At 37.9% G+C, this 18,117-nt stretch overlaps 1 protein-coding gene across 1 annotated transcript in view; it reads right to left on the bottom strand.

Moving 5' to 3' along the window:
• Positions 1 to 18,117, bottom strand: part of Cog3 (conserved oligomeric Golgi complex subunit 3) — a 21,107-nt gene extending 2,990 nt beyond the window's left edge. The window contains exons 1-14 of the mRNA XM_019055923.2: positions 17,781 to 18,117; positions 15,877 to 15,972; positions 14,470 to 14,589; positions 13,047 to 13,154; positions 12,337 to 12,504; positions 11,137 to 11,360; positions 9,388 to 9,606; positions 8,871 to 9,010; positions 7,715 to 7,875; positions 3,600 to 3,744; positions 2,867 to 3,045; positions 1,724 to 1,850; positions 798 to 1,009; positions 65 to 265 (exon numbers count right to left, since the gene is read on the bottom strand). Coding sequence (XP_018911468.2) covers positions 65 to 265; positions 798 to 1,009; positions 1,724 to 1,850; positions 2,867 to 3,045; positions 3,600 to 3,744; positions 7,715 to 7,875; positions 8,871 to 9,010; positions 9,388 to 9,606; positions 11,137 to 11,360; positions 12,337 to 12,504; positions 13,047 to 13,154; positions 14,470 to 14,589; positions 15,877 to 15,972; positions 17,781 to 18,008 — 2,328 coding nt within the window. The 5' untranslated portion in view covers positions 18,009 to 18,117. The remainder of the gene's footprint in view (positions 1 to 64; positions 266 to 797; positions 1,010 to 1,723; positions 1,851 to 2,866; positions 3,046 to 3,599; positions 3,745 to 7,714; positions 7,876 to 8,870; positions 9,011 to 9,387; positions 9,607 to 11,136; positions 11,361 to 12,336; positions 12,505 to 13,046; positions 13,155 to 14,469; positions 14,590 to 15,876; positions 15,973 to 17,780) is intronic.

The raw sequence follows: 18,117 nt of genomic DNA, 5'->3' as shown, positions 1-18,117 counted from the left end.
AAAGAAATAAATAGGTAAATGAAGAACAGAATGGAAAAGAGCAGTAAAATGGACAAAATATTACCTTGATGGGTCTATACAGAATGAATTGAGTGTCAGGGTTAGCTAGGTACAAAGACATACTCCTTTGAAGAGAAGGTAATTGAGCTTTGGTATTCCTTAGAACGTTTTGGACGGTTTGAGATATTATATTCGGGGCTGCAAATGGCTGCTTTGACAAAGCTTTTTCCATCCCTGGTCCTGGATCCTTTAAGTATTTCTGTGCCTGTAATTGCAAAGTATCAAAATTTTAACATTCATTTCCAGAAGTTCGCGAAGGAAACGTGAAAGCACCTGAAAAGGAGGAAACAATGTGAAGGCAGCACTGTGTTTTTTGAAGGAAACTGCCGAGTGCATTACTTATTGCGAAGGAAACTGTGTAAAGTACTATTTATTGTGAAGAAAATAGTGAGAAGCGCAGTTTTAAATGCACAGCAATGTGAATGAAGGCTGCCTCAAAACATATGAGAGGAGGAGTCTTGTGTGGATAGCGATGTGAAGGCAGCCGCAAAATATGTAAAGGCTGCCTTAAAAAATATGAAGGCGAAGAGAATTCTGCAACCCTGGGTTTGGGTATGATAGGTTAGGTAAGAATGTTGTATCATTTGAGTAATACTTTTTCCATAAATTTCTTCCTCGGCGCTGTGCCATTAATCGTGCCCTTTTTCAGAGGTGTTTTGAAACGTGATTGGAATTATTGAAGGTAAAGAGATTCAAAATGCGTTGTAAAGCAAACAGAGGAAAAATAGTTGACATACCGAATCAAGTAATAACAGCAGAGGGCCAACAAGTTGATCTGTAGCATGGGAGATGAATGATTCACAAGACGCCTTCAACTGTTTATCGACTTCCTTCCGGGCATCAAGATTGCTCTCTCTTACCAGAGGGGTTCCTTCCAACAAGAAAGCAAATAATGCGTTGCTGCTATCCAGAGAAAGTAATTTGGCTTTGCGCTCTAACAATCCTAGTGCTGTAAAATGAAAGGAGGGGGAAAAAAAGAAAACCATATTAAAGAGAGCAGGTGAGTACTTTTGCATTTCCTGTAAAACTCACATCAAAGTTTTACATTTGAAACTACATTACGGATATTCAACATATTTTTCTGAAAAAGTTAATTTTGTAATGAGACATATTTCAACAGACATTCCAACAAGATCATTTGACCGTCAACAAAATGTGTCTGTCACAGCTGACATCATTTATCAAAATTTACTTACAAGAGGTAAATCGACGGTGTAAGTCGGCAATCACATAACTTGGTTTGCGAAGTTGCAGACTTCCTGTAATACTTTATTTTTTAAACGGAAAACTACTCAACGGCAATTCTTTAAAACTGCCGTGATTTTTCTTCTCTGTGCGAAGAAAATTCTGCAAAAATTTCAAGGAATGATGTCAATGTGTTCTCCTTTAAAAAAATAACATAGAGGCGGAGATTTTCAGACACTGCAATGGAGTTATGTGATTGCCGACTTACACAGTTGAATTGAAAGTTTTATTGTAAGCTAGGTATAAAAAAACAACTGATATACATATAGAATCAGGAGATGACTAGTTTTCATTTTTTCTTTAAATAAGAGTACTCTTAGAATTAATATCACAGAGTGTATAAAAGTAAGTGAAGAAAAAATAACCAGTAAAAGATGAGAAAGACACAAGAATTGAGTGTAGCAACTTAGTGACTAACCTGCTGATTTCATTTTGCTGAAGTCAAGGCTCATTTCTTTGACGGTAAAGTCAACTTGAAAAGGGGCAAGTTGCTCCCGCAGAATTAAAAGATGCTTAATTTGGAACAATTCTCCATCAATCGGAGTCTGTAAAGTACAAAAACACTGAATGTTAATTTCCTGGGCAAAATACTTGTATTAAGATGTTAAGTTTGTGTATTTAGTTTTGTTTCAAAATGTCATAACTTCATTCACTTTTCACCGTAGATTCAACCAAAATGAGAGGACTGGATGGGTATTTTGTTTGATAAGTTATTACACTGTTTTAAAACTTCTGGAACGGATAAATTCAGGTGTTAATGTAGTCTCCTTAACTAAATTGAATGGTTCAGAGCCCATTGGTTTCAAGTGGTTTCCTCAGGTGCCTATTAGGGGGCCAAAAAGGTATCAAAACTAGAAACTTTCTGTTCATAGCACACTCGAAATTTCAAGCAGCACACAAACTGACATGCTGATTTTAGCTGAGCACTCTCTTCGGTGTCCCACAGAATAAATTGTGCTCAATTTAGTTCATACCAATGAGGACTAAGAAGTTGCATTATAATCTAGTTATTTTGTGCCCTGAACTGGACCGATTGAGACTTAAAAATAGGTATTTCATTTCTTGAAATTATGTTTTTTGGACTGAAATTTTCATTTCATTTTTGGGAAATTCTTTTTTCTTGAGAAGAAACCTCCCCAATGTTTTCGCATCAGAGGTCACTTTTTAATTATTGTGGACTTGGGTCCCTTTTCCCACAAACAATCACAAATATGCATCGATAGTGAAATTAGAGACATACACAGAGTCTCAGATTCTCTGTCCATTTTTTTTTTTTTTTTTAAATGAATAGTACCCAATATTTGCATGCAATTTCGAAAGGACATTTTTGGTCAGTTAATGAAAAATAATGTGAAATTTCATGAATCAATTGAATTGATGTGTTCAAAGCATTTAAGTATATTTTTGTAAATTGAGATGAAAAAGCAGACAGAAGCTGTACAACAGACAAGCCAAAATAAATGTTTTTTCATAGTTGCGTTAATCATATTACATAACATTCTTGTTTTGTTTTGTGTGGAACTTCAGAAAAAGAGAGTAATATCAATGATGCATGTAATACCTTATTTGCGGTGATCATTTTAGAAGCTTCACTGACATTCTTTATGCAGGCATTGATTGCTTCCTGAGAAAGGCCTTGAAAGATGGATTTCTCAACACATCGATACAGCCGCGACAAACATACTAACGTTCTGCGAACTGGCGGGTACCACATTCCATGCAGGTCTGCAGGAGAACCAGCTGTCAATAGAAAAAGAGGGAATTTAATTTAGAATCAGACAATCTGTCATGTTAAAATGACTGAGGCCGGATGGAAAAGCAAAAAGAGAACGATCAAACTACATTTACGGGTCCAACAGAGGCAGCCAGGGAAGATGCAACCAGTGGTAAGATTTGAGTTGGTAATCACACTGTTTTTGACCATGAACGTAGGAGAATTCTAATTTCTGGAGGGGGAGAACCTTAAAAGAACATTACTTACATTGTATATTAGCAATATTAGGTAATTTGTCTTAATTTTATTTGTTAATGATCAGAATGACTTAGATAAAAAATAAAAAAACCCTGATTTTGATAGAAGTGTCCACCTTACAGAGGTGACAAAAAAAACACAAAAACAGAAAGAGAACTTTTTTGGGAAATCTTGCACAACAGCTAGCTTCAAAAATAAAATAAAATGGGTACCAACTTCCTCTGACTTTTTCTGAGATGGAACAATGTTGGTACCTCACTGTGACCCGTAGATAAGGAATGAGTCATTTTTTGATTTGTGAATTGAAAGTATTTAAACTCACTTGAGGGTGGTCGAATGTAACTTTTGCCTCCATTTATTCGGGCAACCTCTTGCGATGTCAAAGACCCCACACTGACTAGTGAACTATGAGATTCTGCCCTACTCAGACTCGCAGTTTCATGGGCGCTGATTTCTTGGGCTATGCTCTGTAAAGAGAAAAAACGAAGCAATGACATCAATAAAAATAATTACCAACAATGAAAGGGAAAACACCCCCATTAGAATAACTTTCCTTATGTCCTAGTATAGAAAACCTCGGAGCAGATAATTTTGACTGCAATATGTAAGTTAACATCATAGAGGACTGAATTCAAGGATGACTCAAAGAAAACTGCTTCTACCACCATTGATAATCAAACAACATTTTAAAGACGGATTCTTACATGAAAATTAATTACCACTTCGAAAAATTCCTTCCTTGAGTGAACTCCATCGGCTCCTCTTGACAACGATATTTGAACCGCGTTTAACAGAAAGGAACCAAGCCACATCAGCTTTTGCCAATTTTAACTGGGCAATTTAATTTTTTACGAGAAGACATTTGAGCGGATGCCTTTGAAAATTTTAAGGAATTTGCTTCATACTATGGAGAAAATTCACTGAAATTTGCACGAAAATCCGCACAACTGTTTTCATGTAAAAAATGTAATTAGCCTATTAAATTTGGCAATAGCTGATGTGGCTTGGTTCCTTTCTGTTTAACGCTGTCCATTTGGTTCAGGAATTCCATGGCTGATATGACAGTCTTTCAGTACTTATTCCGTTAGTTATTCGATCAACTACTATCAAATGATACATTGTAATAGATGCGTTCGTGATGGACAATGGAGATTATTTCGGTGAATTACCCGCGGAGTTACCCGTTGTCCAACTGAGGCCTAAGTACTGTCACCTGACTTTGTTTACATCCTCAATGCTCCATTCACCATCTGCAAATGGTGCTGAGCTGTTGCGGTGAGCGTTGAACCGCCATGATGCTTCACCGAGTAAAAAACGTTGTACAACAGAGGTTCAAGAACGATCGTCAGACTCGCAACACCCTCACCGGGTAATTTCCGTTGAGGCCCATTGTCTATCACAAACGCACCTAATATGTAGCTTTAAACATTGTATTTTTAATATTCTTGAAGCTTTTGAGAAATTCTTCACGCTTAAGTATACTAAAGCTTCATTACTGAAAGGCTGAAATATGTTCAGGAACAAAAGAGGCAAAAAAAAAAAGAATTAACTCAAGAAACTCAGAATCAATTTTATGAGTTTCAGATCTGTCAATATTTTATGCATTTCTGAGTTTAATTCATTTAAAGGAATTGAACCTGAACAAAAAGAGTTATTGGTTGCATTAAAATAAAATACGTCCATCAACAAGAAGAGCTTGAAAAATAACAAAGTACAGTAGATTTGCTCTGGCAAGACATGTTGGATGGGAATGCGTTAACTATTGAAAATAATGGGTTGCTGATCGACAGACTACATTGAGAAGGATACAAAATCCACTCATGATTTGATGGGGAGTCAGAGTAATGAAGAGATTTTTAACACTCGTGCAGAAATATTTCTTTAGCATGATGTGGTTTTGGGCGCTTCTGGGTACCAGATGCGCCCTTTCCAGCCGCTCGACTCCCCCGATGTAACATGTACTATACTACATACCGTTTTGCCTTATGGGTAATGACGCCATTCTGGTACACCCGGGAAAATTTGATTTTTTTCTGCATCTGGTATTCGTAAAAGTTTTCGTGAAATGTTTTGCTTTTAAGCATAACAATCTCGCACGGACGTATTACCTGATTAAACTATTTTGGGGCTTCGTTATGCTTAAATGCCTCATATTCGAGGTTGTAGTTTAAGATTGATTCGAAAAAATCACAAACAGTCACGTGATCTCTTCATTTTAGTGGCGTATTACTGTGCTATTTTGTGATTGGTTCATTTTCTCGGCGCAGCATCGTCAAGCGTCAGCTGTTTGCGGCTCTGGGTTGAAGGTTTAAGGTTATGTCAGAGAGAATAGAAAGTTAGAGGCCCGACTCGATGCTAGGTAATTGAAACAGATGTGCTCGCAGCGCGCTCGCTGGCAACGTACGCAACTACTATTTTCTATTGTTTTCCAGAGACTAGCGGCGGGTATGTTGCTGCCGGACCACCTTCACGTAGACAATTTGTTATACATCGTCCGTCCGCAATACTCTCGCTTGGCCGTATGAAAACGTTCCTCGCATGCGCAGTGTTAAAGAAGCGCCCTCCAACGCTTTGGCGTTGGAACTGCTTGTTTGCTTTATGCTGCATTGTGAGAAACAAGTCTGCCTTGCAACTTCAAGGAAAACTCATGGTCTACTCCAGGCCATGTGACAATTTTTGACCTTTCGGTCCTACATTCGGATGGATTTTATTAGAATCAGCCTAACTGTATTTTGCATTATCGAATTTTCTTTCATGTTTCATTTTCTTTAAACAGAGAACTAAACTACCCAACGCCTCTCAATTCTCTGTGTATTCACTGCAGATTATGAAGAATGTTCTGGCGAAATTTCTAGTTTTGATGGTGCTTAGTTTTCTGTTTACAAAATAAAACATTAAAGGAAATTGGACAGTGTTAAGTAGAATGGAACCAAGCCACATCAGCAATTACTAAATTGAATTGGGCAATTCAATTTTCGCATGAAAACGTTTGTGCAGATATTGGTGCAAATTGCAGTACATTTTCTGCACAGTACAAAGGAAATTCCTAAAAAATTAAATTGCCCCGTTAAGTTTGGCAATAGCTGATGTGGCTTGGTTCCTTTCTGCTGAACGCTGACCGACTAGGCAACGCCTGAGCATCAAATTCCTTTCAAACCAGCCTCCTAGTCCTGATCCTAATCTCTAGACCATCTTTTCAACAGAAAGGAGGGCTTGCGATTTGGGCCGAAATCGGCCCCTCCACGGAATTGAATAATTTTTGGATCTTTCGCAGTTGACGGTGCATATTTGACGAATAAAATCAAGTTGTGCCGATACTCGCGTTTTTTGGCTGCGAAACAGGGGCCTATATATAGCTCCGGAGCCAAACATAGCTCAAATTTCGCGTTTTTCAAGGTTATACCTTAGATTTCGACCTGGGCCAAAAGGCAACGGGTGATGAGCTTCGAATATGTTGTCTAGGACACCTAGACACGTGGCATACTTGAAAATGATCAACCGTCGCCTTTGGGGCCAACTTCAAAATCGAACTTTTCCAACTTTTTAGCCCGAAAGAGCTGAAAATCCATGTTTTTCGCGGTGCTACCTCGGTTTTCGACCTGGGCCCAAAAGCAACGGGAGATGAGCTTCAAATATGTTGTCTAGGACACCTAGACATGTAACATACTTAAATATGATCAACCGTCGCCTTTGGACCCAGGTCGAAAACTTGGATTTTCAGCTCTTTCGGGCTAAAAAGTTGGAAAAGTTCGATTTTGAAGTTGGGCCCAAAGGCGACGGTTGATCATCTTCAAGTATGTTACCTGTCTAGGTGTCCTAGACAATATATTCGAAGCTCATCACCGGTCGCCTTGGGGCCCAGGTCGAAATCTGAGGTAGAACTGCCGAGAACATGGATTTTCAGCTCTTTCGGGCTAAAAAGTTGGAAAAGTTGGATCTTGAGGTTGGGCCCAAAGGGGACGGTTGATCATCTTCAAGTATGTTACGTGTCTAGGTGTCCTAGACAACATATTCGAAGCTCATCACCCGTCACTTTTGGGCCCAGGTCGAGATCTAAGGTAGAACCGCGAAAAATGCGAAATTTGAGCTATTTTCGGCTCTGAAGCCATGTTTAGGCCCTTTTTTCGCAGGCAAAAAACGTGAGTATCGGCAAAACTCGATTATTTCCGTCAAATATGCACCGTCACCTCCGAAGCATCCAAAAATTATTCAATTCCATGGAGGGGCCGATTTCGGCCCAAATCGCAACCCCTCCTTTCTTCTCCAGTATTCTGAAGAATATGGACTTGTTTCATATGCATGCAGCCATTGCTTTGATTTATTTTCTCGCCATTTTGTTCTCTGAAAAATCAACTGAAAAATTTGAATTTTGTCTAAATTTAAACTGAAAAAAAAAATGATGGGTGCCATAGATTCAAGGAAAGCAATGAAACATACCTCCATCAGCTCCAACTTGTCAGGATACGCTAAATCTCCTGGCGAGGGATGATATTGCTCAATATCAGTTTTGAAATAAAGATGGGCTCTGAACACTAAGCGCTCTTGAATATCTCTCAACAGCTGCTCCACTACGTTACCGAAGGCTTCCAGGGCATAGGCTAGAGAATGAAAAAAAAAAACTTTATGCTTCAATGGAACGGGTGTAATGGGCTATTATCATTATGCTTCGGCGGAAAAAACTTTAAAGATCTTTCATTGGCGATTCTAGTGCTTGCATTCGGTCTGTTGTATGAAAAATAAACACCAAAATGAATGAGGTTTTAAGGAGAGAAAAAACACAAAAATCACGAAGTATTTCGAGGAAGTCAATGATCGCTTCCTGAGCGCACATTTGCATTGTTCAAATTTCCTGCTTTTAGAAGGTATTTTTCTTTGATCACTGGCATTCTAGCGCCCGGGCCGTAAGAATGAATGGGAAATATAAAGTGCAAGTGATGAAACCGCCGCCGCTCTTCTTCCATGGCCGACTAACTCATGAGCCCTGTCCACAAAGTCCTAGATACATACCCACGGCTCATACACTGTGCGTGTAGTTCCGTTTGACAGAACGTGAAATCCCGCTTCTCCACTTCAGCAAACGGAACTGTGAGCCAACTAAGTGTGGCACCAATGAGCCGTGGGCATGTATCTAGAGCACTGTGAACAGGGCTCATGAGTTAGTCGGCCACAGGAGAAGCGCAGCGGCAGTTTTGTTACAGGCGCTTTATCTTTCCCATACATTCTTGTGGCCCAGGCACTAACAAGCACACCGCATCTTTCCCCCTACACATGGTTCTGTTTGACAGAAATACGCCCAACTACTCTTCGTGGATCGTAGTTATACGTTCCTAAATTAAGGATCTGAGATTTTTTTCAGCCATGAAAGAAATATTTTTTATGACCTGATTTGATAAAAAAAAAAACAGTTATTGGAAAGTCATCAATGTGTCATAAAATTGTATTTCTTCGAAATTGAGGAGTATTAGTTTGTTTGCATCCCTGCCAATAGGCTGATCTAAAACTAATTATCAAGCCCTACAGCTTTCTTAAGTTTTAAGTGGAAAAATTCAGCTTGACTATTAATCATAATGTAAGAGGTATGATGAGTACTCACGTTGATTTTGGACATGTTCTTGTAACATCTCAGAACGTAAAATGGAACAGAGCTCCGCAAGAGTTTCCAAATACTTCATATGAATAACGAATGGCCTCATAGTATCGTATAGATTCATGCATAGTCTCTGCATGTAATCCCTGAGGATAGGGAAAGAAAAAAATGAGTAACATTGAAACTTTTAAGACTTAAAAGATAAATTATTAACAAGCATTGGAATGCCTTCCCATTTCTTGCTCTACAGCCTGTAAGGAGTCTTAACATGTGTACTTTTCATTCTGCGATAAATCTACAAATCTGATAACAGTTCTTGGCTGAAAAAATGTTTAAAGATATTTGAGCCTGGTGAGTTTGAAACTTTCCTTCAACCTTTGAGAAGCTTAAAACTAGGTGAAAGATGAAGGAAAGGTTCAAATATTTTTACGCACTCAAAAGGAGGACTTGTAGTCAAGTTGCATAGGGATCTGGTTTGAGTAAATTGTAATAAGTTTCTTCATGATGTTGCACATGTACATACGTGAAAATCTGAGATGGTTCGCTGAAAAACTGACTGTACAGCCGATGTTCATCGGCAGAGATGTGGATGAGCAATGTGCAGGCAGACCGCATCAAAGCACAGTAGTCGCCCATACTTTGTTGTGATAGTTCTCTCATGGCTTCCTTCACTGATAAATTCAGAAGTGATTCTCGTTCTGTTACAAGACTATGGATGCAGGCATCCAAAACTGACTCGTACCTGTTTTAATAGACAAATTGAAAAAATGAGAATTAGAAACAGATGGCCGACAAATGTTAGTTTATTGTTTTAGAGTGGTTTGCCAGCATATTAACCATCATATATAAGAGTGAGTATTGCTTTTGTAGCGCATGGTACTCAATGGAGACTTAGCATTAATTTTTTAAATTCATTTTATGAAAAAAAGGGGATGAATTGTGTTTAAAGGAATTTTATTAGATTCTTCTGAGATGGAGAATATTTTTTGATTTGCACATCAATGTTGAAATTGAAATTTCTGATCATACAATACCACCCAGTCCATAGCTTCATTGTAGAGTGTATGTAATGTATATTAATGCTATGTTTGATAAAGATTTCCCTGCACAATAAAAGCAACTCTGCAAAACCAGTGACTAAGGAGAGTAAGGAAAATCATTACCATCATTTTTGAAAGATGAAATGGGGTAGTTGCATGACATTTTTTAATTCAATTTCTAAAAGTTTAAGGTCTACTGAGTAATGAGGTATATTTTAAATAATTTTCCGGCCACCGGAACTTTGAGAAAAAGCTCCGCAAAGTCAAAAACCATTTGAAACAGGTCTTTTCCCGCACTTCGAAACTGGGACTTTGTGACGTCACATGGTATACAGCAAGGTTCGCCCTATGTCAAATACGTGTAAATACGGTCTTTTCAAAAATTCGCGAAAAATCGATTTTTTTGTCTAGACTTGATTTCTTTGCATTGATGAAAATTTTAGGATTTGATTAATAATTTCAAAACAATTTTGAAAGCTCTCCATCATGATTTCTTAGTGAAAAAGGGAGTTGAAATAGAGCTTTTCGCGTATCTTCTGCCGCTTCCGGGAGCCGTGCGGTCCGTCGGATTCGGGTGCGTCCAGACCATGTCCGCGTCCAGAGTGTTCAAGCGTTGTAGCCAATCAGAGCTCGAGTTGGGCGCTCTAGGCGCTGGTGGCGCCGGTGACCAAAAATCGCAACAACACCATAACATAGACTTGTTCTCCTCACTTTTCTGATCTCAACTGGCGCTGTGTTTGAGTTTATGATCAAGATACGGTTCTGAAAAGCTTTTGGCATGATTTCCGACAGTATTTTCCAAGGAAAAAAGATAATTTAGACACTTTAAATAGCACAACAGATCATACTTTGGCTCGGTAAACACACGGTCGAGATAGGGATGATGGCAGTGGGCGGGGCCTTGTATACCAACTGACGTCACAGCCAATGGGAATCGTTTACTTCTTACTGCGATTTTGCGACTTTTTATCGAGCTTTTACGTAGCTTTTGACTCAATTTCGGAACTTGCAAATGCGAAAAACGGGTTTTTCGCGAACAGTTATGCTAGAAACAGTCATCAAATCTAAAATCCCAGCTGCATTCAACTACCCCATTGTGGAAGCTCTTGATGTTCTAAGATGCAAGTTCAAAGTTGAAATTATGTCAGGGTGACTTTGCGAGTAGCCATAATTGAAGACTGTTTATGACTGTTCGAAGACTGTTCAATTAAAAAATCTACAAAGGTACTAACAAGTGACTGATATGGCGCCTTTTTTCAAGTTGATACATGACAGGCTTGAGTCGAATGGCAACTGCTTGAAATCGGGTGAAATGGGTGGCAGTATCTTGAACGTTTTTCACTTGCTCAGTTGTTGTACTTAATACAGTAGTCACTCTCAATCGAATCAGCTCAGTTGCTTTATTCAGGCAGTGCTCTACTCGTACGAGATACGTATTGCTATCCTTATAGTTTGGCTGAAAAAGAGAAAACAGAGTTAGATAAATATTCATCAAGCTCAAAAGAGATGGTACGATTAACATATAATATTTCTATTTTCTTTCTCCAAAATGTGTTGGAAAAAGTTGAGGAAGAGATGTTGAAGGAAAGTCAAATCAATTCTCTGGCGACAAGGAGAATTGAAGGATTATTGCTTACTTTCTGGGACGAATACCACAGTCAATAAAAATTATGTGGCCATTTTAGAGGAAGATAGTGGGCAGAAGTTGAGTTTGTCGAGGGTTACTCAATTATTTAGAGCTACTTCAGTGTTGTTCGTGAATGAAATAAAAAAGATAAGGGGGATCAAAAGCGCAGTTTACTAGTTGCAGAGTTCTAAAACGACTTTTGATACATTACACTGATAAATTCACAGGAGGTACAAAGGTAGGGAAAAATTAAAATACAACTAACAGTAAGAACTTCAAAAAGGGAAAGATTTTGCAAAACAGTGGAAGAGTTTACATACTTTCTGAAACTTTTATTGAGATACCTAGTTCATATTTTTGAAGAATTTCTATGTGAAAATCAGATGCAAAACTCTTAAAGGCAGCATTTTCAAACTGTACACCTGAAATACTTTGAGGCGCAGTAAGAGGAGAGAGAACTAAAGTTGACGAATATAAGTCAAAAATTTCCTTGCTGGAGTTAAAGTTACCGGAAATTTAATGGTTTAAAATGACAAAAGAAAATTTTTCCGTTTTTAGGAGAACTTGAGTAACAGGCTTCGACAATTTCCAAAAAGATGTTTCGTGGTAGCTAAATGCATACAAGTTGAGGCAAAACAAATCAAAATGACCAACATTTTTGGACTAAGAACAAATGAGCTACTTTTTGGTACTGAACATTCAATAATTTAAAGTTGTCTTAACTCAATTCTGACAAATTTGGAGAATCAATCTAAAATTCCATGGACTTATTTTTCTTATTCTTAACAAATTTATGTTTACTCACATGTTCTTTTAGGTAGATGAGAGTCTGATCTAGGTGGTCAAGCATTGAAATGAAAGATTCGCTGTAAATTGATAATGTTGGGGCATCTAGTTGCTGGGTGATACTATCAACAGTTTTGAATCTACGGAGTTGTTCTCCAATAGCTTCTGCTGTTTCGCTTAGTTTAGTCTGAAACAAAAAGGATTAAATTAAAAAATCAATTTGAAGACAAGAGTGACACTTTTTGTGAAGGATCAAATTTTAAGAGCAAAGTACGGGAAAATTGGATTTGAGAGCGTTATTGGTAACAAACAACAAATTAGGATTATTTTATTTTCCATCAAAAAAAGAAAAAAGTGTAGAGAAATGGACACGACAAAAATAAATTTTTTTCCCTCCATGATTAAGAAAAAGCTCATTTCCTAGAGAGGAGATTTCTACCTTCACCAGAAAAAATGCGTAAAAAGTCCTTAAAATAAGGCTTCAGTCCTAGAGAAAATTGGTTTTGATTTCAATGTTAATTTCTGACTTGATCTAGTGCTTTGTAAAATTATACAGCATTTTGGGAAGTTAACCTTACACAGCTCCTACAAATTTAGAATGAAGTTAGGACAATGATTCTTTTAAAAAAATATAATTTCTCTTGTGCTTCATCGTACCTGTAAAAGAGGATAAATAGCGCCTCATTACTATCCTAAGATGAACAAGCAAAAAGGAAAAACTAAACAGACCTGTTGAGTTAGCAGTTGTTGACAAGCATCATGAAGCGCATTAGTGCAACTGGAAACAGCATCATACTCGGACTTCAATGATTTCAGATGGCCCAGAGAAGTTCCGATCTGCATGGATAGAATCAAAATTAATTGTAAATGAGACAGATAAAACGTACATGAACATGTTTAATTCATACAACCTACTTCTTCACTGTTGCTATGTAAATAATTTTATACTTACAAGCGATACATGAGATAAAAACTGATGGCTCCTACTATTGCACTACTAATAGATACTGACAGAAACTTTGTTCTGACAGTGTCAGGTGCTGGCGTCTGACAGCCATCTTAATTTCGGTGCGGGTAGCTGACAGGTGAGTATTGGATTGTAGAGCAATAAAAATGTTTTCTTAGATTATGACCCTACAGCTCCACAAAACGTTTGACCAAAATGTTTCCTTCAGGTGGTATGATTCATCACTGGAGTTTTGACTACGGTACATAGAACAGAGAAACCTTGATATGAATAGGTGGTTCACTCCTTCCATGGTTAAATTGCCACAAAGCATCATCTTCACCAACGAAATATTTACAATTTGTCCAACAACTAAAAATGATGATGGTGCAAAGGCGCTGAAAAGATAGTTGTGAAAGATTGGTGCAGAAACTGTTTCTATAAATTAATGATTTCAGTCAAAAACGTGCATCGCTGATTGCGATGTTGCAAATCTCTGCTCATGTCTTGTAGTTTCAAAGAAAAGCTTAGAAACAGTTATTCTTGAAATATTCTGAGAATTTTCTTCACTCAATAAAAAATATTCACAAAAATTTTAAGGGGATGTATTGACTAATTTTTGCTAAACTAGAGAGGCATAGAAAAATAGAACTTAGTGGGTCTATTGCACGCAAGAGGTCCAGCCAAATTAATAGACTTGCTGCAAGAGAAATCGCATGAAAATCACACGTTGGATAAAATCTGTCTGAGGTTCATTCCTCAATGCGCAATCTACATAGCTTGTAACACCCTTCTTCAAATTTCCTGCGCTCATAGACAGTTCTTCTTCATGCATGGTTTTTTTCTTTGAGCTATCTATTAATTACCAGTTTATGCAAACCAGCCTTCCATTTTCAAAACTCTTTCTCATGGCCCTTTCTTTGTGCAATGCATTGGTCTCACAGTCAAAAAATTTCGGCACCCCTGATTATTTCTCCTACCTAGATTTTTTCTTGAATGTGGATTGATTTTTCTGGTTGATAAATAAAAGAATAAATTCATTAGGCCTTGTCCACATGAGTGCGAGTGCGTTTGAGGAACTTTGGGTGAACAACTTCTAGGAACTTGTTATAACTCAGCTATAATTTGTTCCTGGAACCCTCAGTTCACAGAACTAATTTGTCTAAACTACGCTTGTGTGGACAGGGCTTAGTTTTTCAAACTCACCTTATCTAGTAAGTCTGAACAAACTCCTTGCTGCTCCTTCAGTTTTTCTAGATTTGAACTGTAAGCCACATCACTATCTTTGAGAAGTTCATCCTCCATAGATATGCACCATAGCATTAACTGAAAAGCAAATACAGCAGAGACTTCAGTGATGGTGAGTTAAAGGTGCCACAAAATTTAGAAATGCATCAACATTTGAAGACTAGTCTAATCAAATTAGTACATACAGGAGTGGGCTGCTTTCTTGAAAATCAGTTGAAACATTGTATCCTAAATAAGGTATCACTTGAAAATTAAAGGAAATATCTTAGAGGGATCAGAAAATACATTTTTTCCCTGAGCTTAGCTGTTGACTTTTCATGCATTTTCGAGCATTCAGCACACACACTTTGTATCAGAGTGCTCAAAAATCCAGTTTATATTGTTATACCAAGGACTGAAATGTACCTACCGGATATAGAATGCGGAAGCTTACAGATCTAAGTCATGAAAATGGGTATGAAAAGGCTGAGAAGGCATTTTTACTGGTGTACAAACCCATGCTCAGTTTCCGTAAAGGAATCTCTGCCAAGTCCTTGCTCTGAGCTTGCAAGGCAATACTCTCTATAATCCCATAAAATTTCTTAACCCTCTTCATATTTTAGCCAATCTAATCTCTGTAAATACCTACTGACACTTTAAATTTTTAAAATACATTTGCCCACAGAATTTTTTGTTTATGTAATCATTTGATTTGTGACTCCCGACTGATCAGAGTTCACGCCAAATATGTTGAGCACTTTTAAAGTATGACAGAAGATCAGCTGTCCTTAGTTTAGCGTCGAACAAGAGTACAAGAAACAAGATGGTGGATCTTCTGTTCCACTCTAAAAGTACTTAAACTAATTAGAGTAGACACTACAAGGTTTCTTTCATAAGAATGGTGCAAAAGGAGAGAAAAAAAGCTGACTTTTTTTGCTCCTTGCAATTTATAATCTAGGCTCTGATTCTTTTCACTTAGAGGACATTCAACTATAGATATACAATGTGAATCTTCCCCTCTAATCTTTTCCCTATCATGAGAATATTGACGGTGAAACTACAGAACTACATATCTCGTTTGTAGTGTATGAAAATCTCCGCTCCCATTTTATTTCTTGGAGGAAGAACTAATCAATATCACTCCTTGAAGTTTTCACAAAGTTCTTTTCAAGAGAAGAAAAATGACAAAAGTTTTCAAGAATTGATGTTGAGTAGTTTTCTATCTGAGAAAAAAAGCATAATAGGAGGCCTGCAATGTCGCAAACCGAGATACGTGGTCTGGTAGTTTCACTGTCAATATGCCGTGTTTTACTGAATTCGATGCTGAAAAATGTAATGGCTAAGGCAACCATTTGCCAATCTGAAACTTAGCTATTGATTACTTACCTCCTCTGCAGTTTGCATTTTGGCTCCATTTAACACTAGTTCATCTTCATGACCAATCGCTTTTTCTTCACTTTCTTGTGATACATTGAGAGATAGCTGGAAAAAAAAGAAGAAAGATTCAGCAAAAGAGATTCCAAACATAGGTTCAGCTTGAACTTTCATTAGTATGGATGGAGGCATTCAAAAATGTTATGTGTTTGAGTCAGATTACTGAAAAATTGAGAGTATCATAATTTTTTGGAAAAGTAGAGGTTCAATAACCTGACATTATACCTACGCACTTCTGAGGAATACATTTTTCAAACTTTGAATGTTTTTAATGCAAAAGAGTGTTAAAAGAAAAGACAAATGTTCAATTTCCCATTGCCAAAACCGATTAGGTCCGAACGGAAACTAATCCAATAAAAAAAGTAGCCACATATTGAACAGACATAGCAACTGAGTCCACAAATCATAAAAATTAGATTCTCAAAACAGTTTAAATTCTTAACTTTGGTTAAACCAACTGGACATATTTATGCTAAAAGGAACTATGTGGAAGTGGAAAAATGGGGTGTGCTTGTGGAAGCTGCATACTAATGTAAAAGTGGATATAATTCCTTTTGAGAAAATGGAAAAGTGGGATTTGACATTAAATCAAAAGGAATTGAACGCTAACTCGTGAGCCGTGGGCATGTGACAAGAGCCTTGTGGACAGGGCTCATGAGTTGATGAGTCCTGCCACCGACCTCTCCGTCGTGCCCCGGCCTTGATCGTTGCCGCTGACATCACCAGTGATGTCAAGCGCTCAAGCGCTTTAAAATCTCCATTCATACTTATGGCCCTTAACTAACAAGCACACCCCATCTTTCCACTTGCACATAGTTCCATTTTGCATAAATAAGTCCACCCGTGAATGGATGGACAAAAGCCGTGAGTTGATCGACAAACCCGTGAATCGATCGACAATCCCGTGAATCCTTCGACAAAAGCCGTGAGTCGAACGACAATCCCGTGAATCGTTTGACAAAAGCCGTGAGTCGAACGACAATCCCATGAATCGTTCGACAAAAGCCGTGAGTCGAATAACAAGCCCGTGAATCAATCGACAAAAGCCTTGAATCGATCCACAAACCGGTGAATCGATCGACAAACCCGTGAGTCGATCGAATTTTGTCGATCGGATTTTGTCGATCGAATTTTGTCGATCGAATTTTGTCGATCGAATTTTGTCGATCGAATCGGTGTTGATCGATTCACATTTTCATTTTTCGATCCATTCATGTCGATCGAATCGATCTGAGTGTTTTTAAATTAACTGTCGATCAAATCGGTGCCGATCGATTCACGTTTAAATTTTTCGATCGATTTATGTCGATCGAATTGACACCGGTTTTTTAACAATTTGTCAATCGATTCACGTTTTCATTTTTCGTTCGATTCATGCCGATCGAATCGATACCAGTTTTTTAACAATTTGTCGATCGAATCGTGTCGATCGATTCACGTTTTCATTTTTCGATCAATTCATGTCGATTGAATCCATACCCTCCTTTAGAATCAATAAAAAATTGATTCTTCGAATTGAAGTATTCCTTCTCAAGCAAACAGCGTGCAAGCTGTGATTGAAATGAAGGGTCCGAGTCATAGTGATCTGTCATTATGTGCATTTGAAGTGCAGAGTGGAAACTAATCAGTTACTTCAATGGGCGGTGACGATTGCAGAGGTACAGTAGTTACCGAGTGACTTGACTGTCAGCTTATCTGCATACGTAGACTGTAAGACTGTAGACGGACATAGTTGGGTAAAACAGAGGAGGAACATTCCAAAATTACGTAGCCATGCGGAAAAAATGCATATTTATCTCGTACAAAATTAAAAGGTAAAACCAAAATGAGCTTTAAAGGTTAGGTTATTTGATTACCTCTTTGGGGATTGGTCTTGAGGTAACTTTCTCGGAGAGATCAAGGCAGACATTTCGCTGCTTCGGTGTTAATGGTGCCAGCGAGTTTTCGGGCTGTTCCCACATGTGAATTCTTCTAAATACTTCATTTTTTGAAGCAGCCACGTCGACGTCTTTGGCCATTGCGATGAGAAACAACAACACACGTAAAAACTGATATTTACAAATAAATGCATCGAGTACCAACATGACAGAGACGAGATGCACTTGTTGTCATGAAATTCGAAATTTTTCTTCCATCTTCTCTTGATTTATTTTCCTCTCAACTGTCTTTATAATCAACAATTTCTTTTAAAAT

This window comes from Bemisia tabaci, chromosome 1, assembly GCF_918797505.1.
Source record: "Bemisia tabaci chromosome 1, PGI_BMITA_v3".
NCBI lineage: Eukaryota > Metazoa > Arthropoda > Insecta > Hemiptera > Aleyrodidae > Bemisia > Bemisia tabaci.
The sequence above is the reverse complement of the archived record's forward strand: the minus strand, read 5'-3'. Positions and strand labels throughout refer to the sequence as shown.